General features: G+C 43.0%; 1 protein-coding gene across 9 annotated transcripts; it reads right to left on the reverse strand.

Annotated features, from left to right (window-relative positions):
- Positions 1-2: 2 nt before the first annotated feature.
- Positions 3-27,973, reverse strand: pfkpa (phosphofructokinase, platelet a). 9 transcript variants are annotated; one of them, XM_041968134.1, is made up of 23 exons: positions 27,692-27,973; positions 22,800-22,873; positions 22,048-22,125; positions 19,654-19,843; positions 18,911-19,076; positions 18,790-18,834; positions 18,588-18,696; positions 17,547-17,642; positions 17,006-17,098; positions 15,255-15,380; positions 14,856-14,920; positions 13,378-13,447; positions 11,747-11,893; positions 10,902-10,972; positions 10,628-10,715; positions 8,910-9,062; positions 3,995-4,159; positions 2,914-2,975; positions 2,507-2,618; positions 2,198-2,297; positions 1,953-1,958; positions 632-737; positions 3-559 (listed from the first exon to the last, which is right to left on the reverse strand). In XM_041968134.1, the coding sequence occupies exons 1-23, from the start codon at positions 27,783-27,785 to the stop codon at positions 403-405; spliced, it is 2,373 nt and encodes a 790-aa protein (XP_041824068.1). In that variant the 5' UTR covers positions 27,786-27,973; the 3' UTR covers positions 3-402. The 9 variants fall into 9 exon arrangements, with proteins under 9 accessions (XP_041824068.1, XP_041824067.1, XP_041824069.1 ...); XM_041968133.1 differs by lacking the exon at positions 8,910-9,062 and adding an exon at positions 6,756-6,908 and having other exon boundaries at positions 27,692-27,971; XM_041968135.1 differs by lacking the exons at positions 8,910-9,062; positions 17,547-17,642 and adding exons at positions 6,756-6,908; positions 17,907-18,002 and having other exon boundaries at positions 27,692-27,971.

A 27,973-nucleotide genomic window follows, 5' to 3' on the forward strand; every position in this document is an offset into this window, starting at 1 on the left:
CACGCCTGAAGTCGGGTTTTATTCATCAGGGATCTGTTGTTCTTGTACATCTAACCTGTTGGTGCATCAGTGCCTACAGCACACTTATTATTATCATGTTTACAAGCAAAATAAAGCATGTTAAGAAGATAAATATTAGTTTTCAGTGGAACTGTGTAGCATCAGACTCACAGAAATAAGCCCAGCCTCACACTCAGATATAGTTTCTATTCTGTCCGTGTGCAGCTCTGAAATCAGAGCCCTTCTACGCAACTTGAGACAGAGAAAAGTGCAGTTTACAAACGCTAACACTACAACATCAGGTCGACCAGGAAACACAGGAAACCGGTGAGTCTGACAACAGGAGTACCGGGGCGACACGTCACGGGTTGGAACGGGGAATGAAGACGTCTGCTTCGGGGTTCACATGGCAACGGAAGCGTCCGACTCTTTGGGCCGGGTGTGGATGACGTGCTCCATCTGGCCCGAGTCGGACACATCGTAGCTCGTCTTGTACTTGGCTAGAATCTTCATGAGAGGACGCAGCTTCAGCCACCACTGCTCTTTGGGGATCCTGTGACTGCAGGCGCAAACAGACCAGTAAGAACCAGAGCTCACACCAGTTTGAGACGGAGGGCGGCGACATACGTACATGAAGTCCGTTTCCTCTTTGAGCTGCACGACAGGCTGGAAGACCAGAGCTCTGGCTCGCATCCCCAGGAGGCAGCAGGAGTCCTCAGAGTTGGCGAACACTCGTCCTGGAACAGGACAAACATCAGAGGTGGAAACAGGAAGATGCAAGCAGAGCCGTTGGGACCACGTGAGACGTAACACCTCCTATTTTATCCCCAGTAGAAGATCAACACACCAGAGGATGGAACGGAGACGTGTTACCATGTGATGGAAAATATCAGCTGATATTGAATCTGATGGCAGCAACACGTCTGGAAACAGCTGGAACACAAACGTCTGACAGAAAACATCACGTTCATTCACTACAATGATTACAGCCAAAGAAATGAAGCCCAGACAGTAGAGAAACTATTATTATCACATAAACAGTTTGATCAAAGCTATTAGTCATTATCATTGTTATCCGTATTTACTATGACCGCTCCACTAGCAATATTACTTCTGTTATGATGAGAGTATTATTATTATTATTATAAATTTTTTATACTAACATTTTTTCTTTTATTTTATTACTATATTATTATTATTACTATGTATTATCGTGGTCATGGTTATAAGTGTAATTATTGTAATCACTACTAGTTATCAATATTATCTCAATTACTATTAGTGTCAGATTTTACAGTTTAATTTATATTTCATTCCATCTTAGAGACCGTACATGTTTACTCTTTTTATTTTCATCCTTTTGTTTCACTTTTTAAAACCACGCTCCTCCTCCCTGCTTTCTGTTCGGTTTTTCTTTTTTCCATCTTTATAACTCATCCCGTCTAGACACCCTTCACCACAAAAATAAATAAATAAAATAACTAATAACTCATATTTTCCATCAGATGCTAAAATGTCTCCGTTTCATCATCTGATACGTTGTTTTTCTTCTGCTGGGGATAAAAGATGTTGACGAGATCTAGAAATCTGTTTTTATTTACATTTTTATTTAAGTCCCAACATCTCTGGAGTTGAAGTCGTACAATAAGACAGGAAGTGAGTTATGACTATAAAACTAATAAAAACCTAAAGATGATGAGGTGGTGCTACAGAAATCCAAACTAAAAGCAAACTGAAGAACCTGAAGCGTGAAAGACAGACATGTAACTGGGGAGACGTTTCCCATGCAGCCCATGCTCGGTTTCCGGGCGGACTGGAAATCCTTCCGCATGCTGGCTGCAGATAAACGTGAGCCCCACATGTACGAGACAACATGACACACGGGGAGCTACAGAAAAACATGACATGGTCATGGAGCCAGCAGAAAAAAAGAAAGGGGGAAACAGATTTACCTTCATCTTATGTCATCCATGTGTCAGAGAATCGAGACATAAAAAACAAAGAGGAGTTTTAACTTCATCATTTCTCTCACAGTTCCAGATATTTCTGTCTGATCAAACGATGGATATTTAATTTCCTCTGAGAGGAGAAAAATGTTTGACTCCATGACAGATCTGCTTCACAACGGTCACGTCTCTGCAGGGAGGAGGATCTGCTACCAGGACCAGGGCCCGGTCGGGGGAAACATCCACCTTACCTCGTCTGAACGTCTCCACCAGCCTCTGGGAGAGCCACTGCATGGCCCGGGCCGAGATCTTGGTCCCGAAGTTCCTGTCGAACGGCGACGGCGCTCCCCCCTGTCGGACCAATCAGGACGTTTTCTCTTCTGTCTTTCAAATCTGCATCCTTACAACTTTTCTTTGATCTTTGTGGAAATCTCCAGAAACAAAATACTACAGACACCAAGCAAGCTGGAGATTTGCATACTTTCAGAACAAAAATGTAAAATTTATGGACCTAAATAATTTTTAGATTCATTTACGAAGTAAAAACGGGTCTCCAGTACCTGCTGCATGTGTCCCAAAACGTTCTTCCTGCAGTCGAACACCCCCTTCCCTTCCTCTGTATACAGCTGGTAGATGAAGTCGGTGGTGTAGTTCTCATTGCTGTTCTCGTTCCTGCAAATGAGACATGTTGAGATGTTTATATTCATCTTTTACTGGCAGATTAGGTCAGAAAAAATCCCACATGAGAGACTGGAACGACTTTAAATTTAGTCGGTAACTCTAGATTTACTCAAAAATTATGTGAAGTCTCCCAAAGCTCCACGTTGGCCCCTACTGTTCAGCCCCACAGAGCTACCGCTCCTGAGACGCTGATGAGGACGGAGGTGATGGCGCCGTGGGAAGATCTGGTGGAGTTGTAAGGGTTAAAGATGATGTGGAGTCTATTTTGTCATCATGTGGTTCTCACCTGAGGACCAGTCCTCTCTGAATACTGGTCTTCATTTTCTCAGTCAGATGTTCTACGTTGGCCTGTAAAAAAAGGTGCATGTGGTTACCTCCACCAGCAGGTGGTGCCGTGCAAGTTTCCACAGATCAGCCTGAACATTTGGAAAAAAAAAACAGATTATCTTTCAAGAAAAAAAGAGTAAATAATATGATTTTTATGCCAGCATCTCCATGGCGATTATTTAATGTTGGAGTCAGGTCCAAAGAGGTTTTAACAATCCGGTTTGTATAAAACCAGAACAGGTGGATTATCTGTAGCACACAGAGTTTATCTGTGAGTCTGTGGAAGCAGCTGACTGATGATTTTTATTAAAACTTCCAGGATCAAAAAATCAAACACATCTTTGACCTTTGTAGGTCATCATTTTTCGTCTTTTCCCTCAGGTTCTGCTCTCTAGTCTGGTCCAGTTCCATCAGATGTTGTGCGTAAGTTTTTCTCTTGAGGAATTTTTAATTTCCAGTTTCCGTTTTTCTTAAGGGTCAAAAAGAAAAATTTACCACTTTTTGGGTCATTAGAGGACAAAAAAGTCCTCTTTTCTTTTTTTTTAGCAGATTATGTAACTACTTTAATGCTTTTTACCCTTTAAATGTGGATTTATTTAAATGATGCTGCTGTTTTGTGGAAGTAAAACTAGAAATTTGTTATTTTCTATCAAATACGTGTTTGAGAAATGATTTTTTTGTCAGTTTTAAATGTCCTAAAAGGTTAGAAATAAAATAGATTTTGATCTTTAATGATGATTTCTGCCATTTTTAGAGCCCAAAAAGTAAATACTGTTGGATGAAGTGAGAAACAAAGATCAGATCATCTTGGTGAAGTCCGGTTGGTAATAAAAAACCAAAGATGGAGAGGGTATGTAGGCCCAGAGGACAATCCTCCCCTTCCCACATCAAACACCGACATCAGAGTTAATTCCACCTCCAGTTTCATGAGTCTGATCCTCCTCATGTCACATGCTGCTAACGGAAACCAGGGCCAACCTCCAGGTTTAGTGGTCATGGTGTTCTGGCTGATCAGGTGTACCGTGTAAACGTGGTCTCACCTGCAGGTCTCTGATGTCAAACGGCTCCTCGTAGATGTACGCTGCATCGGCGCCGGCCGCCAGACCTCCAACCGTGGCCAGATAGCCACAGTAGCCCCCCATGGTCTCGATGATGAAGACCCGCCTCTTGGTGCCGCTGGCCGACTGCTTGATGCGGTCGCAGGTCTGACAGAAACCAACTCAGACAGTCAGAAGCAGAGAAAACGGTAAGAAGGTCTTTTCTCTGTTCTGGTCCTGTTAGAGCTCAGAAGTGGACCAGAACAGCTACACTGGGATCTACTTGAGACCAGTTGAGATCGGTTTAGACTGGTTCAAGATATTAACTTAATATTTAAATATTGTAATAAAAGTAACTAATGTTCTAATAAAAGTAACTGTAATCTCTAATGTTTCCAGGTGAGGTTTCAGGAGGAAGACTTCTTCCATCTTTTCCATCTTTGACTTCAGTTTGTACGATGAGGTGAGTCCGTTCAGGTGGTCAGAATTACTGCACACGTGTAAAAATGTACACATATGTACATTTAAAATAACTTCTAGATCTGGAAAAGTTCCTCTGATCATCATGTGGAGCTCCTGGGATTAACCTCTAAAGCCTGAATTTATCTAGTCAAATATAAACTAAATCAATACAAGAAAAAATCAGGAATAAAATAAAAAGACAGGAATAATATTAAATACAATTAAATGTTGAGTAAATGACGTTTACTGAATAAAGATAATTAATGAACTGATAAAAATGTATTCATAAACATAATTAAAGCAAATAAATAAGTAAAATAGTTATATAAAAAGAAATAAAATAAAAACTAAAATTGGTTTGTTGCAAGAGCCATCAAAGGGTTAAATGTCTGATTTTGTAGATATATAATATATATATAAACAAAATATTTTATATATGAAGTTTAAAAATCTAGCAAATCTATAAATAAAAATAATAATACAAATAATAAACTGTCTTCTATATTTATATATGTTCATATATAAATATACATTTTATATATATGATTTATGTATGATAAAACTATAAATAGAAAATAAATAAAATATATAAATGTGTAAAGTAAAATCTTGAAATTGTACTTGTTTCCAGAAATGTCAGGTTGTTATGGCTGCAGGAATCTTGGAGTAAGTTTTGATGGTTCCCAATACAACTGGAGGAACCTTGGAGTAAGTTTTGATGGTTCCCAGTACAACTGGAGGAACCTTGGAGTAAGTTTTGATGGTTCCCAGTACAACTGGAGGAACCTTGGAGTAAGTTTTGATGGTTACCAGTACAACTGGAGGAACCTTGGAGTAAGTTTTGATGGTTCCCAGTACGACTGCAGGAAAAGTTGAGCAAGTTTTGATGGTTACCAGTACGACTGGAGGAACCTTGGAGTAAGTTTTGATGGTTCCCAGTATGACTGCAGGAACCGTTCAGTAAGTTTTGATGGATCCTACAACTGGTGGAGGAACCTTGGAGTAAGTTTTGATGTTTCCCAGTACGACTGCAGGAACCGTTAAGTAGGTTTTGATGGTTCCCAGTATGACTGGAGGAACCTTGGAGTAGGTTTTGATGGTTCCCAGTACGGCTGCAGGAACCGTTGAGTAAGTTTTGGTGGTTCCCAGTATGACTGGAGGAACCTTGGAGTAAGTTTTGATGATTCCCAGTATGACTGCAGGAACCGTTGAGTAGGTTTTGATGGTCCCCAGTATGACTGGAGGAACCTTGGAGCAGGTTTTGATGGTTCCCAGTACGACTGCAGAAACCTTGGAGTCAGTTTTGCTGGTTCCCAGTACAACTGCAGGAACCATAGAGTAAGTTTTGATTCTATTCTATTCTACAGTCATTGAGCAGACGCTTTTATCCAAAGCGACTTACATATGATAGTAAAAACAACACCAAACAAATGGGACGTCATAATTTAGTGGTAGTCACACTACTGGGAGTCTAGTTGGACCCAGGTGCTGTCATGTAGTGCTGGAGTCATTTTGTTTAAATACAAATTCACAAATTCATCAAACAATATCAACTTGGGCATAAGTGCACACAGCTTATTCAGTACTTGGTTGAGCCAAAGAGCTGGAGCTGATTCCTAGTACGACTGGAGGAACCTTGGAGTAAGTTTTGATGGTTCCCAGTACGACTGGAGGAACCTTGGAGTAAGTTTTGATGGTTCCCAGTACGACTGCAGGAAGCGTGGAGTACATTTTGCTGGACATTTTTTTTTATCAGGATTTATCTTTTAATCACAAATCAAACTGGTTTTGGTTCTTCGTCTCTGTGTTTTAGACAAACTTTAACCTATTTTTCTTTGATATAGATTTTATATGTTTTATCATTTGTTTTAATTATGTGTATTTTAATGCTTTTATTTATCTGTTTATAGTCATTTAAGTGCCATAAATGTTTATGTTTGCAGGTTGTTTGTATGTGTATATGGTGCTGTATAAATAAAGTTCATTTGATTAATTTATGTCAAGCTCAGGTTGTATGTAAAAGCTGTTTTCAGTGGACTGGAGTCTTGCAGACTGCGAGGGAACATATCCGATCATAAACCATCTGAGTCCTGGAAGCCGGTGCTGCTAATCAGAAACAAGTCAGCTGACTGCTTCGTGAGTTTTAGGAACACAGAAAACAGAAAGAAAAGTGGATTAAAGTCAGGAAATATTCATCTGATGCAGAAAATGCTATGCCTGACTGTTTGCTGATTATCAGCACTGGACTCCAGCATGCTGGAAAAGCCATGAAAGCTGTCGGCGGCGGTCCGGACTGTCTTACCTCCACGATAGCATTGAGGGCCGTGTCTGCCCCGATACTTAGATCTGTGCCGGGAACATTGTTACTTATGGTGGCAGGCAGCATACACATCGGGATGCAAAACTCCTCAAAGGTGGCACGAGCCTCATACAGCTGCAGCAGACACTCAAGCGCCTGAAGCGTCGGTAACAGAAAAACCAGTTAGAGCCTCTCGAGAGGGGGGGCGGTTACTGGGAGAGAGGGGAAGTCTCTCCGGTTATGAGAGCGAATCCTGCCATTCCGGCTTTTTCCGTGTGATAGCCGCTGTGGCTTCCCTTTGGCAGAGAGGAGTGGGAGGGTTTAAGGAAGAAAGGAGTGCAGAAGACAGACGTGAAGACAGAGAAGAGGAGACATGAAGGACGTCTGTGTTTGAGACGCAGTGTGGAGCAATCAGCTGCAGGCAGGACAAGCAGCATGGACAAAGGAGGAAGAGGATGAAGATGACCAAGATGCTGACTCATCTTTATATTTGTATTTATACCCCCAATTAAACAAAGTTGGTCATCTGAGTAAAATAAAAAAAAAGACTCATCAGTTCATATTTTATTTCCAGTAGAAGATCAACAACACATCAGATGATGAAACTGAGACATTTTACCATGTGGTGGAAAATATGAGCTGTTAGTGAATCTGACGCAGCAACACGTCTGGAAAAAGTAGTTCCAGGGTTGTTACAGCCCGGCTCAATGGCTGCAAAAGAAAGGGAGGCCGGCACAAGGCGGTATTTTACAAAAACATAATTAAGGAAAATTTTTCATTCAAACGTGTGAAGGTCTAAATCAGTGATGCAAGTAGTGCATGGAAGTAGGGGAATGTATGTGGAACACAACACAAACCAAACCAGCGAAAAGCCCAGATGACCTCCCAGCCCAAGCCTGGGAGATCTCCCTGAGTTCAGGCTGCTGAAGCTCTTACATAAGAGGCAGAGCACACCGGGTCTGGCTCCTGCCACTGATCACAGACACAAACTCAAAGTGGTGGTGGGGCCGATGTTTAACATCGTGTAGCATCCCCTCTTCTTTTAACACTTGTCTGTAAACGTCTGGAAAGTGAGGAGAACAGTTGCTGGAGTTTTAGGTTTCTGGATTCTGTTCACATCTGGCTTCTTCTTTGCATGATGGAGCTTTAACCTGCATTTGTGGATTTCAGGGTGAACTGTGTTGACAGACAGTGATTTCTGGAAGTCTTCCTGAGTCCATGCAGTGGTTTCCAGTAGAGAATCATGTCAGCTTTTAATACAGAAGATCACCAGCATCCAGGTTTGTCCCATGCACACAGAGATTCCTCCTGATTCTTTGAATCTTCTGGTGATATTCTACACTGTAGATGGTGGATCTTCAAAGTCTAAGGAACATTTTTCTAAATCTGTTCCATAGTTTTAGAGCCAGGTTGTCTCAGATTGGTGAACCTCTGTCCACCTTTCCACCTGAGAGACTCTGCCTCTCTGAAATGCTCCTTTTATACCCAGTCATGTTACTGACCTGTTGCCAGGTAACCTGATTAGTTGTCAGATGCTCCTCCAGGTGTTTCTGGTTTGTTCCAGTTACTTTTCCAGCCTTTTGTTACTCCTGTTCCAACTTTTTCCAGACGTGTTTCTGCCATCAGATTCACTATCAGCTCATATTTTCCATCAATGGTAAAACGTCTCAGTTTCATCATCTGAGATGTTGTTTATTTTCTGGGGATAAAATGTGAGTTAATGAGATTCTGGTCCCAACTTTTTGGAAATTGGGGTTAAATGCTTATAATTTTTTTTCTTCTAGAACAGGGGTAGGCAAGTCTGGACCTGGATAGCCGCAGTGCTGCAGGTTTTAGATGTTTCCTGCACTAACACACCGGATTTACCTACTCCTGTTGTAATACATGTTATCTTGGAGTCTGCAGCTAAAAAACATCAAATCTGAAGTTCTGTTGACCCATTTCATGTTAAAGATGTGGGAGGAGACAGACAGGAACACGAGGGGGGGCAGGCAGAGCAAACATGGCGGTCACGACGCTTGTGCACCTCAAAGCATGCCTCCATGTTGTCACTGAGCTACTTACCTGCTCAGGAAGGAAGGGATGCTGCTCCCTTCTTCCAGCTCAATGTGTGTGTGTGTGTGTGTTCTAAACGTGTCGCCAGGCCCCATCACTTACAGTAGTGATGGCGTTTAGAGCCGTGTCAGCGCCAATGCTGAGGTCTGTGCCAGGCACATTGTTGGAGACAGTGGCTGGGACCATGACCATGGGCACACAGAACTCCTCATATTTCCCACGAGCCGTTAACAATTCCAGCAGAGACAGGAAGGCCTGCAGGGCAGAGCCAATCGCTTTAGTCGTGTCTGCGGGGTGGAACTGCGGCAGGCGGAGTTGGGTTCAGAGGTGCTACAGGCCACAAGGAAGGAAAAGGCAGAAGTGGGAGGTGCCAAGGGGAGAGGCCGGGTCTATCACAGCGGACAGCAGCGAAACAGACAGGAAGCACTCCACATTCAGCCCCAAAACACGCTCAGATATTCACAGGAAACTCATTTTTACTTGCACACATCACAGGAAAATACAAGCTGGTGAGCACCTAAACAGGGTTGCGTGAAATGGCTGGAAAAAAAGCAGGTTTCACTGTGTTCAGAGAGAAAAAATCATCACATCTGCTTCACTTTTTACTGCAATCCTCAACTAACCTCGTTTTCAGAAAGGCTGGGAAACACCATAAAAACGGTCAAACAGCGAAAAAAGGAATGAACTTAAACACAGTTAGAAAATAAATAAATAGTAATAACAATATGTAAATAAATACAGAAAAAAAAGTATAAATAATGAATTAGGTAAAAACAAAATCATTTTAAAAATTGCAGAAGCAGTTTTCTGTACATTTGCATTACCTGAATTTATTTTAAATCATATAAAAACAAAATAAATACAGTAAAAAATAAAGAAAAAACATATTAACTAAACTAATATAAAAAATTAAATAAAGATAAGCAATGAATAAATACATTAATAAAAAAAACAGTTTTTGTTCATTTACTCCTCTGAAACTTTATTCAACAGAAACAAAATTATTATTTTGTTTTGTTTGTTTATCTTTTTTTCTGTTTTGTCAGTGAAGCTAACCTCCTCATTTCAGAAGGCCACGCCTCCACTGAGCTTTATTCTTTTGTCTTTGTCTTTCTGTAATGCTGCAATATTTTCCCAGTCTGGGATTAATAACCTACATCCGATTCTGATACCCTGTCCACCAAGAAGACACGCCTCCGTTGGGAAGCCACGCCTCCACCACACATCATCTCTTTTCCCCTTTTTCCCTTACTCAGTTTCTCTCTAGGAGAAATAAACTTTAAATTTCATTTCATTAATCCTCTCATCCATCCCCCCTCCCTCTTTCTTCCCTCTGACCCATCATTGCTTGGAAACATGGCTTCTCCTTTTATACCCAATACTGACACCTTACCTGTTACCAGCCACTGATTGGACAATCTTCCAGAACGACATCACCCTATTTAAATTCATGAGAATAAAACTGAACTTATTTCCACTGTAACCCTGTCTGTTACACGAAGGTTCAAATAAACAACAAATGGCTGATCTACTTGCTGAGAGAACTTCCCAACCCTTCTGGAAACGAGGTTTGGATTTAAAATCAAAATGAACCAACTTTGTCTTGCAGAGAAATGGCTGAAGCATGGTTACATACACTTCTACCAGATGGTGGTGTGCTGGCGTGGAACAGGGGTAGGACTGATGGAGAACATCAACTAACTCATAAACAGCACAAATCTGGTTTAAACATTAGTCTGTTCCAGCTGTAGGAATTTTATAAACATCCATCATTAAAGAGTTTATAAGGAAAAGTGTTCAAGCTAAAAATTTAAACAAACCTCAAATCCACCGATAACCAGCAGAGCGTTGATGTTGTGTTTTCTCATCTGCTCAGCAATTTTATCAACATGCTTCGCAGGAAGAGTCCTGAGGAGGACAAATGGAAATTATTATTTTTGTTTATATTTCTTACCGTCCACTTCATCAGGTATCGGTTCAAATTCCTGTTAACACGAATATCTAATCAGCCAATCAAGAGGATGACGAAGAGGATGGTGGGTGACTGAATCGTGGTCATATAAATATAAATGCAGGTGTGGACTCCAGGTTTACCTTTTAGTTCCCAGTAGGGAGCCCCCCTGTCCCGTCCATCCTCCAACATCAGCCCATTTAATCTCCTTTATCTGAAGGGACGACAAGAACACAAAAAAACGTGACGTTTTCAATCCCAAATAAAAAACACAACTATTTTCAGTTTGACTCACATTTGGCTGCTTCAGTGCTCTGAATGTTAATTAAATCACCAAAACACAGATGTTAATGAATAATGTTGCTTTTGGATTATTTCATTTTCATACGTAAAGTTGTTCAGTGAGTCCTGGAGTCTGAGTGAAAACCAGAGACATGATTTCACATACAGCAGAAACAGGAAGGAGTGTGGAGGAGTCTGGTTTTATTTCAGCTGATCCCACTAAGCATTGAACTCTGAGGTGTTTGAGACATTTTCATGAAGATACATAATAATGTTTTTAACCAGCTCTTTTCACCTGTGGGAGGAATATGAAACCAGTTCTACCAGTACTGAAACAAAGAAATGTTTATAATCAGATTAGATTCTAGTCCAGGTTTTCACTGGACGACCACACCGATGTTTACCTTTAACTGAAAACTTGGTCAGATGGGGTGAAAATCCTCCCAACTCCTAAATCTGTTCCTCTCCTGGCTGCTGCAGGCTTCTTCCTGCCCTCTGCTGCCATCTGCTGGGGGTTTCTGGTACTGCAGCTGCTCAGGCTGAGTCAGTCTGGGAAATTGGTTTATACTAATCTGCAGATTATCCCTGGGGTTTCCCTGATTATTCTCCGGTGATTGTGCTCTTACTCATCAAGCTAAGCCAATTCTTTCCCTGAGTTATTGATAAGAAACATGGAAGCCATGCATAGAACATGAAATCTCCTCACCTGTCCTTTGTAGAAGCCCTCAAATCCATCGCTGACGGCGAACATTTTGTGTCCCTCAGAGATTCCCACCCTAACAGCCGAGCGCACGGCAGCGTTCATGCCGGCTGCCGGGGCCCCGACATTCAGCACCGCCACGTTGAAGTTGCTCTGAGGGTTCAAGACAGAGCTACGGGTCACCATGCAGCGCAACGTAATCTGACATCAAATGTTTAATCTTTCTGACTGCAGCTTTATGAGAAACACAGCTGTTGATGTCCTGCAGGGAATCCATATGCAGGGAATCTTTCTTCATTTACACACACATATATATATATATATATATATATACATACATCACTTATATATTCTTTTGCCAGGGAATGCTGCTATTGCATCTTCCGCATGACTGTTTCACCAGTCAGGTGTAGTCATTCAGTCACATGACCACACACAAACCATGGTTCCATAGCAGACAGGGAAAAACAACACATGGAGAATATCAGAGGCAGCTGTTGCTGATGTTTAAACCAAAGAGGATGAACTCTCCCGCCTCAGATACAAAACATTTTTCACTTCCACTCAAAACAACAGCGATATAATGCAGCGTCTTCTGCTTGGGCCCGAACAAAACTCAACAGCTAACCTCAGGAAATTCCTCTCTTGCTGTGGCTAAGTGGATGCTAGTCTTAGGCTACAGAATCCCAGCCTGTAAAAGGACTCTTTCACTTAAACTGTTTTAGTGTTTGGAAGCGTCGTTCATAAGCTAATCTGACCACAATATTCTATGAAGGAATGAATTAGCATTAGCTACCATAAGCTAATCGGACCACAATATTCTATGAAGGAATGAATTAGCATTAGCTATCATAAGCTAATCCGAACACAATATTCTATGAAGGAGCAAATTAGCATTAGCTACCATAAGCTAATCTGACCACAATATTCTATGAAGGAATGAATTAGCATTAGCTATCATAAGCTAATCCGAACACAATATTCTATGAAGGAGCAAATTAGCATTAGCTACCATAAGCTAATCTGACCACAATATTCTATGAAGGAGCAAATTAGCATTAGCTACCATAAGGTAATCCGACCACAATATTCTGTGAAGGAATGAATTAGCATTAGCTACCATAAACTAATTTGACCACAATATTCTATGAAGGAATGAATTAGCATTAGCTACCATAAGCTAATCTGACCACAATATTCTATGAAGGAATGAATTAGCATTAGCTACCATAAGGTAATCCGACCACAATATTCTGTGAAGGAATGAATTAGCATTAGCTACCATAAACTAATCTGACCACAATACATTTTCTGTAGAGGAATGATTCAGTGTTAGCTACCATAATGTGCTACCGTGATGAAGCAGTGTTGAGAAATACGCTCTCCACAGTCCAACACCCACATATTAATATTCATCCGTGGGTTAGGACTGTTTTACCAGCAATATCCCAAAAAAGCAGCAGATCTGATCAGAACTGCAGAAGCTGAGTCAACATCTGAAGGTGGAACCTTAGGACATAGTAATAAAGTATTTAAGGTATCAGTTTGCTGGTGAGAACCCTTCAACCCTGTAGAAACAACCGGCTCTCTGAGCAGTCAGTGTTTGTGTAGAAGTTGGTTTTCTGTGTTGGACTTACAGTCGGTAGTTCAGATTCTGGTTTACGGTGAGCCAGCAGTTTGTATGTCCTCAGGTTGTTTTCAAAGCTCCTGCAAAACAAACAAACAGTTCTGATGAAATGAAAACTGAGGGAAGCTCCTAGAAAATAGATTATTTCCCCCACTTTGAGCTTCAGGCTTTTTAGTAAAAAAAACAAACAAACAAACTAAAACATAATGAGACCACACCAGTCCTCATCTGTCCACACCCAGAACAAACCTCATGTCAGGCCTTGATTTTCCCATCAGAGCTTCACTCTCAGACTGCAGGTTTACTGGTGGTTCCTAGAGGTTCTAAAAGTAGAACGGGAGGCAGAACCTCCAGTTATCGGACCCCTCTCTCTGGAACCGGCTCCCAGTTCAGATCCGGGATGCAGAACCTCCAGTTATCGGACCCCTCTCTCTGGAACCGGCTCCCAGTTCAGATCCTGGATGCAGAACCTCCGGTTATTGGACCCCTCTTTGTGGAATGGGCTCCCTGTTCAGATCCGGGAGGCAGAACCTCCGGTTGTCGGACCCCTCTCTCTGGAACCGGCTCCCAGTTCAGATCCAGGATGCAGAACCTCCGGTTATTGGACCTCTCTTTGTGGAATGGGCTCCCAGTTCGGATCCGGGGGGTAGAACCTCTGGTTGTCGGACCCCTCTCTGTGGAACGGGCTCCCAGTTCGGATCCGTGAGGCAGAACCTCCGGTTGTCGGACCCCTCTCTCTGGAACCGGCTCCCAGTTCGGATCCGGGAGGCAGAACCTCCGGATGTCGGACCCCTCTCTGTGGAACGGGCTCCCAGTTCGGATCCGTGAGGCAGAACCTCCGGATGTCGGACCCCTCTCTGTGGAACGGGCTCCCAGTTCGGATCCGTGAGGCAGAACCTCCGGTTGTCGGACCCCTCTCTGTGGAACCGGCTCCCAGTTCGGATCCGTGAGGCAGAACCTCCGGTTGTCGGACCCCTCTCTGTGGAACGGGCTCCCAGTTCGGATCCGTGAGGCAGAACCTCCGGATGTCGGACCCCTCTCTGTGGAACGGGCTCCCAGTTCGGATCCGTGAGGCAGAACCTCCGGTTGTCGGACCCCTCTCTGTGGAACCGGCTCCCAGTTCGGATCCGTGAGGCAGAACCTCCGGATATCGGACCCCTCTCTCTGGAACCGGCTCCCAGTTCGGATCCGGGAGGCAGAACCTCCGGTTATCGGACCCCTCTCTTCATAACCAACTCTCAGTTTGGCTTCAGGAAGTTGACTGTCCTTTCTGATCAATCTTATAGTTAAGTCTGGCCTGGTGACCAGATTTTCCTTCCTGGTTCTGATTCAGTCTGTTGGTTTTGTTAGCTCTGTGATTATTTTTATGAACACAGTTATAAACTGGACTGATGTGGACCATAAAGTGGATTGGTGTGGACTGTGTTTTCAGAGGACTTTGGCATGAACTGGTGTCGTATAAATGATGAACTGGTCCTTTAATCCTACCTGCCCCGAAGCTTCACGGCCTCCTCAAACCGTTTCTGGTCCATGGCCTTCTGGACCTCTTGAGTCTGAGGAAGACAGAGGGATTCAGACTGAGAAATAAAATATCTGTGTCTGGTTTAACCCTGACAGAGAAGAAAAAGCAAACAGTCTGCTCTAGGAAGTCCTGTGGGAGCAATCAGAGGACAGCTTGTTACATCATAGCGCTGCCAACTCTTCTTTAGGTGATCATTAACCAGACAAACAATGCAGCTCTGTTGTGAACGTCAGAGCCGGTCTGAACCCGACGGGCTGTGCTCTTCATCATCTCTCCACTTCCTCGTCCTCTCTCTGCCTCTCTTTATTCAGCTTCCTTTGTAAATGAGTGAGTGTGTCCTGGAAGTGTGGCTTTTCTGGACTTACCATCTGCACACACTCCATCAGAGGCAGGCGCACCGATTGGTTCCCGCACAGGGACACCACGCAGGCCGGGGTATTCGCCGTGGTCTCCAGAAGAGCCAGAACCGCCTCCACACCCATACGGCTGGCCTGCATCCGCACAGACACATTTCATTTTACCTTTTTTTTACCTTTGTGGAATCTGATTGTAGAAATCATGGAGGGATTTGTCTGAGTGTTTCACCACGTGCCGAGCCACAAATCTGTTAATGAGCTTAACCTAAAACCTGAAGCAGGTTCTCCTCACACACTGGAAACAGGAACCACAGCTACTCCAAACACATGGGCCTCATTCACCAATTTCTTCTCATGAATCTTCTTAGATTTGTACTTTATAATAAAACTCTTTTGGACTGGTGATTACTGATCTCTCTGTAAGTAAAAGTAACATTAACAGTGAAATTTAACCCTTAAAACAAGATCTTCTACCATCACCAGCATCTCTGGAACAGCAGTGTGTAGCTTAGGGGCGGCGTGGCTCAGGTAGCTTCATCTGGGGTACTGATACCCTGAGGAATGTAGTAAGTCTCCTGCCTCCGGGCTTCACTCAGCTGAGTTGACCGACTTCTTAAGAAGTATTGATCAATGAAAGACCCCTTACTGTGCTTGCTAAGGCATTTCTTTGAGCCTTGATGGATTTTAAGCCCCTTGCTGTTGTCCGTTTGATCGAACCGCAGATGCAGTTCTGCAGTTCTTCAACTGCCAGTGTTGATGGTCCATCTGTGGCAGTGCTGGGTGTTCAATTCGTTGTCGGTTCCATTCCATGGTCTGTCCATGACATCTGTCCGTGGTGACTAAATGTAGTGTTTATTCAGAGACTATCTGGTAAATCGACAATGATCCATGGTAACAGCATTATTTATCACATTTTCATCATAAAAAGATCACTGTCACTACTGTGTTGCTAAGAGACCTCTATTTAGACCTGAAAATGATGATGAAGCCACTTCCTTTCAAACTTTCCACCAATCAGAAAGCTTAAATTGACAATAATGTCCAATCAGGAGCAGCCAAAGATCAACCAGTGAGCAGAAAGTTCTATGTGTGTCTGAAAAGAAGAAAAATAATGCTCCTCTATGGCTGGAATGAAGCCAAGAAGACGTTTCTGATGCACGGTGGCACCAAAAAGCAGCTGAGCTGGAGTTGGTTTAGTGAGGATAGCAGGTAAATAGTAGCAGAAATAACTGGAAATGAGGAAAAAGTGGAAACATGGAAATAGTTTCTGTTGTGTTTTTGTTTCAGCACCACTATTTTTTCTCCTGAAAGCCAAGACTTGAGAGAGCGATGCAGATGAGAAAAGGCTTGGTCACTGTTGATCTGTGTGTTATTTCTACAAAGTTCTGTTAGTAATAAATTCTGCTTTCTGCTTCTGTTCGGCCTTTATGCTGCTATATCTATTCATACATTCACTTTACACCATTTTAGCTTCATAATCTGAAGCTGAGGCTGAACTCGAAACATAAGAACGTTTGGTGAATGAGGCCCAGTGAGTTTTAAGGTAAAAATGTATTAAATAATTCATATAGCGAACACTTGGTTTCTAATTATTTGATTAACATTTAATCAATTTGCCCCCCCCCCAAAAAAACAGAAAATACCAAATAAAACAAAAAAAACAACATTTTTCTCATGTGAAGCAAATAATTCCTGATGTGCGGGCGAATATTTGATTATTTCTGTCTTATCACGTCTATGGATGGACCTCAGGAACCTACCAGGATGCGATCGAAGGCAGACGGGGTCCCTCCTCTCTGAACGTGGCCCAAGATTGTGACCCGAGTGTCGAAACCCAGACATCTGACGACCAGCTGTGACGATAAAACACAGGATTCAGCAGGAATCTGGAAACTGATCTCTGATCAGCTGTAGGCATGCAGCCAATCATTAAACAGAGTTGTGATTGAAATGTTTCTGCACAAGAACAAACAGAAAGAGAGAGAAGGGGAAACGACAAAGCACAAGCAAGCCATTCTAATTTTTCAGTCATGTTAGCAGAGAGCTCGTAGCCCACAGAGGACACCGGGCAGGAGGTGCCGGTAAAAAGCAGTTAGCTGGAGGTTTGTGTGATAATCCCTCTAAATTTAGAGTGCCAGGCTCAGAAGCTACTGGTTTGATGTGTGACAGCAGTTAGAGTCCAGTACCGTGAAGCTGCCTTCCCAAACTAGCGAGTGTGCCTGACAGAGCGTTTCAGAAACACAGCGACAGTCAAAGCCACACCGGGGCAGCAGGAGAGGAAACACACACATCTATACTTACATCCTTTACATACTCAGTGGTAATGGCTTTGTTGTTATGATCAATCGCCCCTTCAGCGACTATTATGATATTCAGCCTTTTCATCCCTGCGCGGTTCTACATGAGGGCGTGGTGGAGACACAACATGACAGAAAAACTCAGAGGGTGGCTGTGACGTGGGCTTTCAGAAGCACGGGGGCCACGTGATGATGATGATGATGATGACTCTGCGTTAACAGCAGCACTGTTATTACAGGATAAAGAAAAACAGCTGGAAGACAGTAGATGGAGGTGGTTTGTAAATCCGGACCATGAGGCAGGTTTGCATCAGGCGGCTCTCCGTGCTTCTGGCTTCCCCTTCCTCCACGCTAAGATACTCACATCCTTGACAAAACTAGAAGTTATAGGTTTCCCGTGCCTGTCAATGGCTCCCTCTGCTACTATGATAATGTTCAGCCTCGTGCCCCTGGAACGGGTCTGAATCATGGAACATCAGCATGTTTTCAGAGCAGAGAAAACACTTAAACATCAGCAGACTGAACCCGCCACAGTAAAATTACACTTTTTAATGCTTAATAAAAAACATCAGCACATAAATAAACCATAAATACAGTAAGAGCTGAAAAAATACAGTTATAAATATATATATTATGACATAAATTAACAGTATAAATAATTATATATGAATAAAATACAATATATAAAAGTGTATTTCCTTTTAAAATTAAAATGACTCTATATTTAATTATAATTTATTTTATTAGTTTTATTTCCCTTATTTTTATGTATTCATTTTTTGTAAATAAATTTAGGGATTAAGGGTTAAACTTTAATTTAGCAGTTTAACCGTTTTTTTATTACATTTTAGTGAAATTATGATAAATCTGTAAAAGTACTCTAACGGTCTTTTATTGTGAAATGAAATTCTATTTCCTTTAAAAATGGTAATTGTACTTTTACAGTTCCAGGTTTGTGGTGTGAATCTGTTTCTGTGAGCTTGTGGGAATCTCCCGAATTATTCCAGAAATCTGAGAGTGTGGCTGAGGAAGCAGTGTGAGTTACCGCTGATAGTTTCTGACACATCTTCTCCTCCCAGCCGTCTTCTGGAGGCATTTCAGGGATCAGCACCCAGTCCGCCCCGCAGGCCAGAGCGCTAACCAAGGCCAAGTAGCTGACATCATAAACAGACACGTCCATCATGAACACAGCTGATCACCGTCTCTGGATCCTGCTGGGGAATAACATTTCTGTCTCTGGTTCTTACCCACAGTGTCTGCCCATGACCTCCAACACAAACGTCCTCTGGTGGCTGAAAGATAAGCAGCTGAGTGAGTTCAGGACTGATGTCCCCACCTGCAAAGGTCTGATGCCGTCCTCTGTCTCACCTCTGAGCCGTGGTCATGATGGCGTCCACCACCTCGATGATTCTGTGCAGAGCCGAGTCTGTGCCGATGGTCATGTCGGTTCCACAGAAGTCGTTGTCGATGGAGCCCACCATCCCCACGATGTGGAGGGCCGAGTACTTCTGGACGGCGTCAGCTTCAATCAGCCCTGAAACATCCAGGAAGTTTTGGATTGATTGAGGTTCTAACTCGGGGGTGTCAAACATATGGCCCATGGGCCAAAACTTGCCCAATAGAAGGTCCAATCTGGCATCATATATGAAAATAACTTAGAAGATATTAACTGCAATACTGTAATTAAAATAAGTGTAACATTCTAATAAAAGTAAATGTTATATTTGAATAAAAACTAATCTGTGTATCGCATGTGCTTCTTAGAAGACGAGCAAATCAAGTCTGAGTTCATTATAATGCAGATATGATGACCTGCGTGATCCGGATATACATATACAGTCTTTATAAAAAGACATATTAAAATATTAAATAAATAGAATAAAATATGTTAATATTAATAAATTACAAATAAAATGTTATAAAAATGTACATATAATTTATAATATTTCCAGGTTATTATGGTGTTATTTTACTGGTCCGACCCACTGGAAACCAGTTTGTTCTAAATGTGGAAGCTGGACTAAGAGGAATTTGACACCACTGGTTCCTACAAACTTAAAATCTCCTTAAAGTGGCCGTTAGATGCTGGTAACGTGGTGTTGCTGCGTCACCTTGCTCCACCAGTTCCCCCAGCAGCCCGCTCCACTCCTCCCTGAACAGGTTGGCCCCCGTCAGGCTGCCGTCTCCACCAATCACGCACAGGTTGGTGATGCCGCGCTGCACCAGGTTGTGTGCTGCCTTCAGGCGTCCCTCGTGGGAACGAAATTCTTGACATCGGGCGCTGCCGATGACGGTCCCGCCCTGATGAAGACGCAGAAATGTCTCCATTAAACATCAGAACTGAACTGGTTTTACTTTGACCAGATATACTCACGCTGCTGAGAGAGCTTACACATGTATGAATGTCCAAAATAGTCATAATAACAGAATTCATGACACCAACATAAATAATAATAATAATACAGGGTGTGCAGAATTATTAGGCAAGTTGTATTTTTGAGGATTAAATTTATTATAGAACAACAACTATGTTCACAATGAACACAAAAGACTCATAAATATCAAAGCTGAATATTTTTGGAAGTTGGAGTGGGGCTTTTTTAGTTTTAGTATCTTGGGAGGATATCTGTGTGTGCAGGTGACTATTACTGTGCATAATTATTAGGCAACTTAACAAAAACCAAATATATACCCATTTCACTTATTTATTTTCACCAGGAAAACCAATATAACAACTCAAAATTTACAAATATACATTTCTGGCATTCAAAAACAAAACAAAAACAAATCAGTGACCAATATAACCACCTTTCTTTGTGAGGACACTCAAAAGCCTGCCATCCATAGATTCTGTCAGTGTCTTGATCTGTTCACGATCAACATTGCGTGCAGCAGCAACCACAGCCTCCCAGACACTGTTCAGAGAGGTGTACTGTTTTCCCTCCCTGTAGATCTCACATTTGATGAGAGACCACAGGTTCTCTATGGGGTTAAGATCAGGTGAACAAGGAGGCCATGTCATTATTTTTTCTTCTTTTAGACCTTTTCTGGCCAGCCACGCAGTGGAGTACTTGGATGCGTGTGATGGAGCATTGTCCTGCATGAACATCATGTTTTTCTTGAACGATCCTGACTTCTTCCTGTACCACTGCTTGAAGAAGGTGTCTTCCAGAAACTGGCAGTAGGACTGGGAGTTGAGCTTGACTCCATCCTCAACCCGAAAAGGTCCCACAAGCTCATCTTTGATGATAACCAGCCCATACCAGTACCCCACCTCCACCTTGCTGGCGTCTGAGTCGGAGTGGAGCTCTCTGTCCTGTACTGATCCAGCCACGGGCCCATCCATCTGGCCCATCAAGACTCACTCTCATTTCATCAGTCCATAAAACCTTAGAAAAATCAGTCTTATGATATTTCTTGGCCCAGTCTTGACCTTTTATCTTGTGTGTCTTGTTCAGTGGTGGTCGTTTTTCAGCCTTCCTTACCTTGGCCATGTCCCTGAGTATTGCACACCTTGTGCTTCTTGGCACTCCAGTGATGTTGCAGCTCTGAAATATGGCAAAGCTGGTGGCCAACGGCATCTTGGCAGCTTCACGCTTGATTTTCCTCAGTTCATGGGCAGTTATTTTGCACCTTGTTTTTTCAGCACGCTTCTTGCGACCCTGTTGACTATTTTGAATGAAACGCTTGATTGTTCGATGATCACGCCTCAAAAGCTTGGCAATTTTAAGAGTGCTGCATCCCTCTGCAAGACATCTCACTATTTTTGACTTTTCAGAGTCCGTCAAATCTCTCTTCTGACCCATTTTGCCAAAGGAATGGAAGTTGCCTAATAATTATGCACACCTGATATAGGGTGTTGATGTCATTAGACCACACCCCTTCTCATTACAGAGATGCACATCACCTGATATGCTTAACTGGTAGTAGGCTTTCAAGCCTGTACCGGTTGGAGTAGAACAACATGCATAAAGAGGATGATGTGATCAAAATACTCATTTGCCTAATAATTCTGCACACACTGTAATAATGTCTTTATTATCTTCTCCCCATGAGTCTTATGTGGATTGAGACACACAAAGAAGGGGGTGGGGGGGCTCCCAGGCATGCTAACAGGCCCCGTACCCCCAAGCTACATAGACCCAAACCACCACCAGCACACCTTCCCTTTTCCACTGACATTTACTTACAGCTCAGGTCTGAGCTAACGTGATGGATTAGAACAGACATGATGTGTGGTGTGGACGAGCTCTGAGTGGCAGGCATGAAGGTCACGGCCGAACTGATGCTCAGACCTCCCCCCTCCATACCAGCCAACCCAGGCCGTGTGTACTCCTCACCATGGTGGTGGTCCAGCGTGGTGGCCGCCGTGTGAGTGCTGAGTAGGAGGAAGGATGGAGAAGGACCCAGCAGCCCATCTCTGAGTCAAGTCTACTTTTATTTTCATTTTAAAATGGTTCATCTCTATATTAATGGTAGTAAAGGTGTTAACATTCATAACTCACCACTTGTAGCATGCTGGAGACACTTTCCCACGTGGCCTCAATGATGTTCTCCCCACCATCAACCATACCCTGATATCCCTGATAAAACAAAGCATGAGCTTCTTAGTAAATAAAACCAAACACATAAGCAACATGAAGCATGATGAGCTCATTATTCCAGCCTCACTCAGAGTTAAATCACTGTTTTCACATCAAGGAATTAAAACAAAGCAGACAGGCAGAAGGAAGCGTGCACGAGCACGAGCACGAGCACGAGCACGCCGCTGAGCTGGGGGGGGTCATATGAGGCTTCGCTAATGCCTCAGGTCGGTTATGTAACAGCACACCATCACAGAGCAGAGCGCTGAGGCTGGTTCAGATCTGCTGCACGGAGTTAAACATGGAGGCTGCTGAGGTGTGTTTAAGTCTGTTGGACATTTCTATCCAGAATGATCCGGTTCACTTTCCCTGGTAAAGACGAGCTGGAGGAGATCCGGGTCCCCTCGGCTCCTCACACCTGCAGCCTGTCCCTGTGCAGATATAAGAACACGTGTGTTTTCTCTGTGTTCCAGCAGTCATGCATGCGAGATTAATTAGTGATTCTAAACAGGCCACGAGCGTGAGTGCGCACGGCTGTCTACCTCGGAGGTAGCCGTGGCAACGAGTCCGGGGTCCAGGATCACCCGGTTCAGCTGGAGAGGACCCAGCAGGAGGGTGCATGAGTATCGTGTTTTAACATGTTATATAATCATGAAATGAAGAAAAGGGCCCACCTCATGGATGAAGTACACCTTTGCCCCCACGTAGAGCCCCATTCGAACCACAGCACGAACAGCAGCATTCATCCCTGCAAAAGAAGAGCCATAAAAAAGAGCCACAGATGACTTTCATCCAAACACCAGAGCAACCAGGTTTAAAGACATTTTTAAAGTTTTATTGTGTTTTACTGCCTTTCTGCAGCTCTACTCAGTTTGTTTGTCCCTCATCACAGAGCGCAGCCATATTTGGTCAGAAGGTTTCTCTGCGACTCTTCCAGTAACTCTGCAGTTCATTCATTTCATTAACTAAGACTCTGCTGTGTGAGGAGTTGACCTGAACACCAATGGGGGGATAAAAGATGGTTCTTCAATCACTGAGAGCAGCAGAACTTTGTGGGATTTCTCAGAAACGGTTGCAGCCTTGTTACTAAGCAACTATGCTTTTTCTTTCTTGTTGTTTTACAGCAGGACAGACAGTACTGCTCAGAGAACCAACTCACTGATGCTCAGCCTTTCGCCTCCTTATATAACCAGGCTGCAGTGCGCCGCCTGTTTAACCCACTGAATCAGAGCGTGAACAGGATGCTTCCTTCTCTCTTTCGAAGGTTTGCGAGTCTTTTCCAAAGCAGCTCCAACTCTCATTCTGCATGACTGACACTTTCTCTGGCCAAGGCCACACAATACCCTCTGACTCCTGCGCTCGGCTCCCGCCATGCATACCACAGCCTCACTGCCGCGTTCAGGGGCCCGTTAGGTGCTGGATGTGGTCTTCACTGTCGTTTCAGAACTGAACTGAATTATGCATGAACTCTTCTCATGTTACACAGCAACAGGTGGTTTTCCATAAATCAGCAGCAAAGGTTGTGAAGGTCACATTTTTATGAATTAGAAAATGAACAGTGGACATCTATTTAAGCTTTTGCATGGATGAGGGCAGCATATTTGCAAATGATCCACTTCAGTGGACATTAGTGAGTCATCTACCACACTGCAACTCCCTGAAGAAAAAAAATGTACATTTGCTGACCACAGAAACATGGCGTCCGTGTCTCTCTTCCCTGCTGCAGTAGTGCGTCTGATGTAATCAGGTTTTATTAACATGAAGAGACATTTTCTGTCTGGAACTTAAGAGAGAAGAAGAAGAACCGACGTTTCTCTTTGCCAGTCAAAACCCATGCAGATGGGCAGAACATCTGGATTTTTGGAGGGAAACTGCTCCCAAAAGACAATAAGAAACTTTTTATTTATTTATTTATTTTTTAAATAAATGTGGCTTTAATTTATGCAAGACAGCAAAGGTAAGACGATATATACAATGGGGGAAATAAGTATTGGACACGTCAACTTTTTTCTCATTATATTTATTTCCAAAGATGCCATTCATGTGACATTTCTTCCAGACACTGGTATTAACTCAAATAATCCACGCATGAAAAGAAATCACAAGATTCAAATCCATAAATAGTGATTATGTGGAATTAAGTGCAATAACACAGGAAAAAAGTATTGAACACACCATGGGAAAGCTGTATAGTTTGGCAAGGAAAGGCACCATACCATCTCAAACCTGAAAGTAATTAGTCTTTGTACTTCCTATAAGTGCAAACCAACATCAGCTGGGTTAGTGCTAATTGATGGCCCTATAAACAGGTTGTTTTTTTTACTAAGTAGTCAAACAAGACACATCTCATGATGGGTAAAAGCAAGGAGCTCTCTCAAGACCTTCGCAGCCTGATTGTTGCTCAGCATCAGAATGGAACTGGTTATAGACTTATCTCAAAGAATCTGAGTATTCCAGTAAGCACCGTTGGGGCCATTATCCGCAAGTGGAAGAAGCATCACCTTATCATCAACAGGCTGCGCACAGGAGCTCCTCGCAAGATTTCTGACCAGGGAGTCAGAAAGATGGTCAGAAGAGTTCTCAAAGAGCCAAGGACCACCCGGAAAGCGCTCCAGAAAGACATGGAGGCAGCAGGTACAAGTGTTACAGAGAAAACGATAGGCAATGCACTCCACCGCCATGGCCTCTATGGACGTTCAGCCCGCAAGACTCCGTTCCTCAAAAAAAGGCATGTTGAAGCTCGTTTACAGTTTGCTAAACAGCATCTGGATAAGCCTGTGGAATACTGGGAGAATGTTGTCTGGTCAGATGAGACCAAAATTGAACTTTTTGGCTGTCATACTACACACCATGTTTGGAGGAGAAATGGCACTGCACATCACCCAAATAACACTATACCAACAGTGAAGTTTGGTGGTGGAAACATCATGGCGTGGGGTTGTTTCTCATCTCGGGGTACTGGCAGACTTCATATAATTGAAGGAGCAATGAATGGAAACATCTATCGGCACATTCTTGAGATGAATCTGCTGCCATCCACCAGGATGATGAAGATGAGACGTGGCTGGACCTTTCAACAGGACAATGATCCGAAGCACACGGCAAAGTTGACTCTCGAATGGTTTAAAAAAAAGAAAATCAATGTGTTAGAATGGCCCAGTCAATCACCTGACCTAAATCCGATTGAACATTTGTGGAAAGAACTAAAGATAGGGGTTCACCAGAGGGCACCAAAGAATATTCAAGATTTGAAGACAATCTGTGCGGAGGAATGGGCAAAAATCACACCTGAGCAGTGTGGGCGATTAGTTCATACATACAAGAAGCGTCTGGAAGCAGTCATTGCAAACAAAGGCTTCTCCACAAAGTATTAAACGAGTCTCAGATAGTGTGTTCAATACTTTTTTCCTGTGTTATTGCACTTAATTCCACATAATCACTATTTATGGATTTGAATCTTGTGATTTCTTTTCATGCGTGGATTATTTGAGTTAATACCAGTGTCTGGAAGAAATGTCACATGAATGGCATCTTTGGAAATAAATATAATGAGAAATAAGTTGACGTGTCCAATACTTATTTCCCCCATTGTATACAAAACTGTACTCTGATGAGATGTTTTATCTGGTCGAGACCTCACACACGTGGATAAAAATGGTATGGTGTGTGGTGGCATCACAGAACAACACACGTAACGATGCTGTCCCACATCCGATCTACAATCTAGTCCTCCGAGCCGGAAATCTGTTGTGATCAAATGTTTAACAAAAATGAAGATTGAATATTTCTGATTGTCGGGATGAATTTGCTCTTAACACACCTCAGACCACAAGATCATTTTATAGGAAAAACCTATAAGATGTAAGATAATCGATGTTTGCCGTCCTTGGTCTGGAAAGCAAAATCAGGACAAAAACAGGCTGATAAGCTTTATGAGTGAACCTAGCTTTAGCTGTTCCTAGGACTGCACTCTTCTGGATGGAGATGTCTGATGGCTCTCCAGGCATCTGTTGGAGCCTCCAGTGTGGGGGACACGGCCCCCAGAGCTCTGATGACCACTGGTACTACTGTTGCCTTGAACTTCCAGGCTTTCTCCAGCTCTTCCTTGAGTCTTTGGTATTTCTCCAGTTTCTCGTGTTCCTTTATCATATTTCCATCATTCGGGATGGCTACATCCATCACTACGGCTATCCTTTGCTGCTTATCTTTGATCACTGTGTCTCGTTGGTTGGCCACTAGCATTTTGTCGGTCTATATCTGGAAGTCCCACAGGATCTTAGCCCTCTCATTTCTCCACCACCTTGGGAGGTGTTTCCCATTGTGTACAAGATGTGTTTCATCTTCTATAAGGCCCTGATGCTCACTAGTCCTCGGTCTCCCTCATTGTTCTTAGTGTAAAGCCTCTGTATACTGGATTTGGGGTGGAACCCTCCATGCATGGTGAACAGCTTCCATGTTTTAACATCTGTGGCTGAACCTCCTCCTTTGGCCAGCTTATTATTCCAGCAGGGTATCTGATCACTGGCAGGGCATAGCTGTTAATTGCTCGGATCTTGTTCCTGCCATTGAGCTGACTTCTCAGGACTTGCCTCACTCCTGTGCCAGCTTTCCTTGTGGTTTCTTAATGGTTGCCATTTGCTTGTGGTATTCCAAGGTACTTGTAGAGTATATAGACAAGTTAAACTCAAAACTTAATTTATTTCAGTAATTCAACTTAAAAATGTAAATTAATATATAGACTAATATACAAAGTGAGATATTAAGATAAGATAAGATAAAACTTTGTTAATCCCACAATGAGAAAATGTGTTACTGCAGCTCAACTACAAAAAAAAAGTTAAGAAAAGCAGATTCTGGGGATTTTGACGTTGTAAATTCCGACACAAAACAATGACACAAATGTACTGGATGTACAGTTGTGTGATCACGTGACCAGGGTTTCCTCTCTGACATATCACCAGCTGGAGGAGACGTAACCCAGGCTGGGTGCCGCTCATCACGTACGCAGGATGCAGGCATCTCACCGCCAGGCCGCTTTCTGCCGTCTAACCTTCATCTCTCACATCCCTATAGTTCTAAAACTACATCTAGAAACTTCCTCCTCCTTCTAAGTGCTCTACACCTCCATGCATAGCATAAGTAGTCCCTGCTCTCCTGTTACTTTCACTTCTTAATTTAAATAAACTGAACTATTAATGAATTGAATACTTATATGTGATATTGTGCTGTAATAGAGGAAAACCCCAGCTCGACCTTGACACCTGAATTGCTGCTGTTAAAACGCACCAGATTAATGACATTATGACGACATAGCTAGCATGTCATGTTAGCTTGCTAGCTAACAGCCGGGTTTTCTGGCTGAACTCAACATATTGCTGGTATTTTACTGTAAATGTTGGTATTTTACTGTAAATGTTGTCACTGTCCTCTCCGAACATGTTGTTCCCGCTGAGGACCTCCCCGCTCCCCAGACACCACAGCATCACACTGCTGGCGACGTGAATTTTCGCCCTCTACGGGCCTCTCCGCGCTGATACGGCACGTCTTAGGTTCTGTGACAGTTTACCTTGAGCATCACCTCCGCTTGTCAGCACCGCGATGGCTTTGTCCGCTCCCGACAGGTTCTCAAAGAATATCTTCTTGCTTTCTGGCTGCGCCATTTTTACAGCGGTTCAGTATTTAGCCTGGTTCAAATCGAAAAAAAGAAAAAAAAAAGAAAAAAAAGCTCAAAAGGGGGTTGCGGTAATGTCAACTTGAACTAAAAAGATAGGGCAATAGTCTTCAGCCCCCTCTTCGAACAGCTTGCCCGCTGCTCTCCTCGCTGTTCCGCATCTAGGCGGTGATTTGC

Source organism: Melanotaenia boesemani, chromosome 18 (assembly GCF_017639745.1).
Source record: "Melanotaenia boesemani isolate fMelBoe1 chromosome 18, fMelBoe1.pri, whole genome shotgun sequence".
Classification (NCBI taxonomy): Eukaryota; Metazoa; Chordata; class Actinopteri; order Atheriniformes; family Melanotaeniidae; genus Melanotaenia; species Melanotaenia boesemani.

Coding starts and splice junctions, on each gene's coding strand:
- pfkpa (XM_041968134.1), bottom strand. CDS start 27,785: ATGGCGCAGCCAGAAAGCAAGAAGATATTCTTTGAGAACCTGTCGGGA. Junction 22,126..22,799: donor AGGTGTACTTCATCCATGAG/GTGGGCCCTTTT, acceptor TTGTTTTATCAG/GGATATCAGGGTATGGTTGA. Junction 9,063..10,627: donor TGGTTATCGGTGGATTTGAG/GTTTGTTTAAAT, acceptor TCTGCCCTGCAG/GCCTTCCTGTCTCTGCTGGA.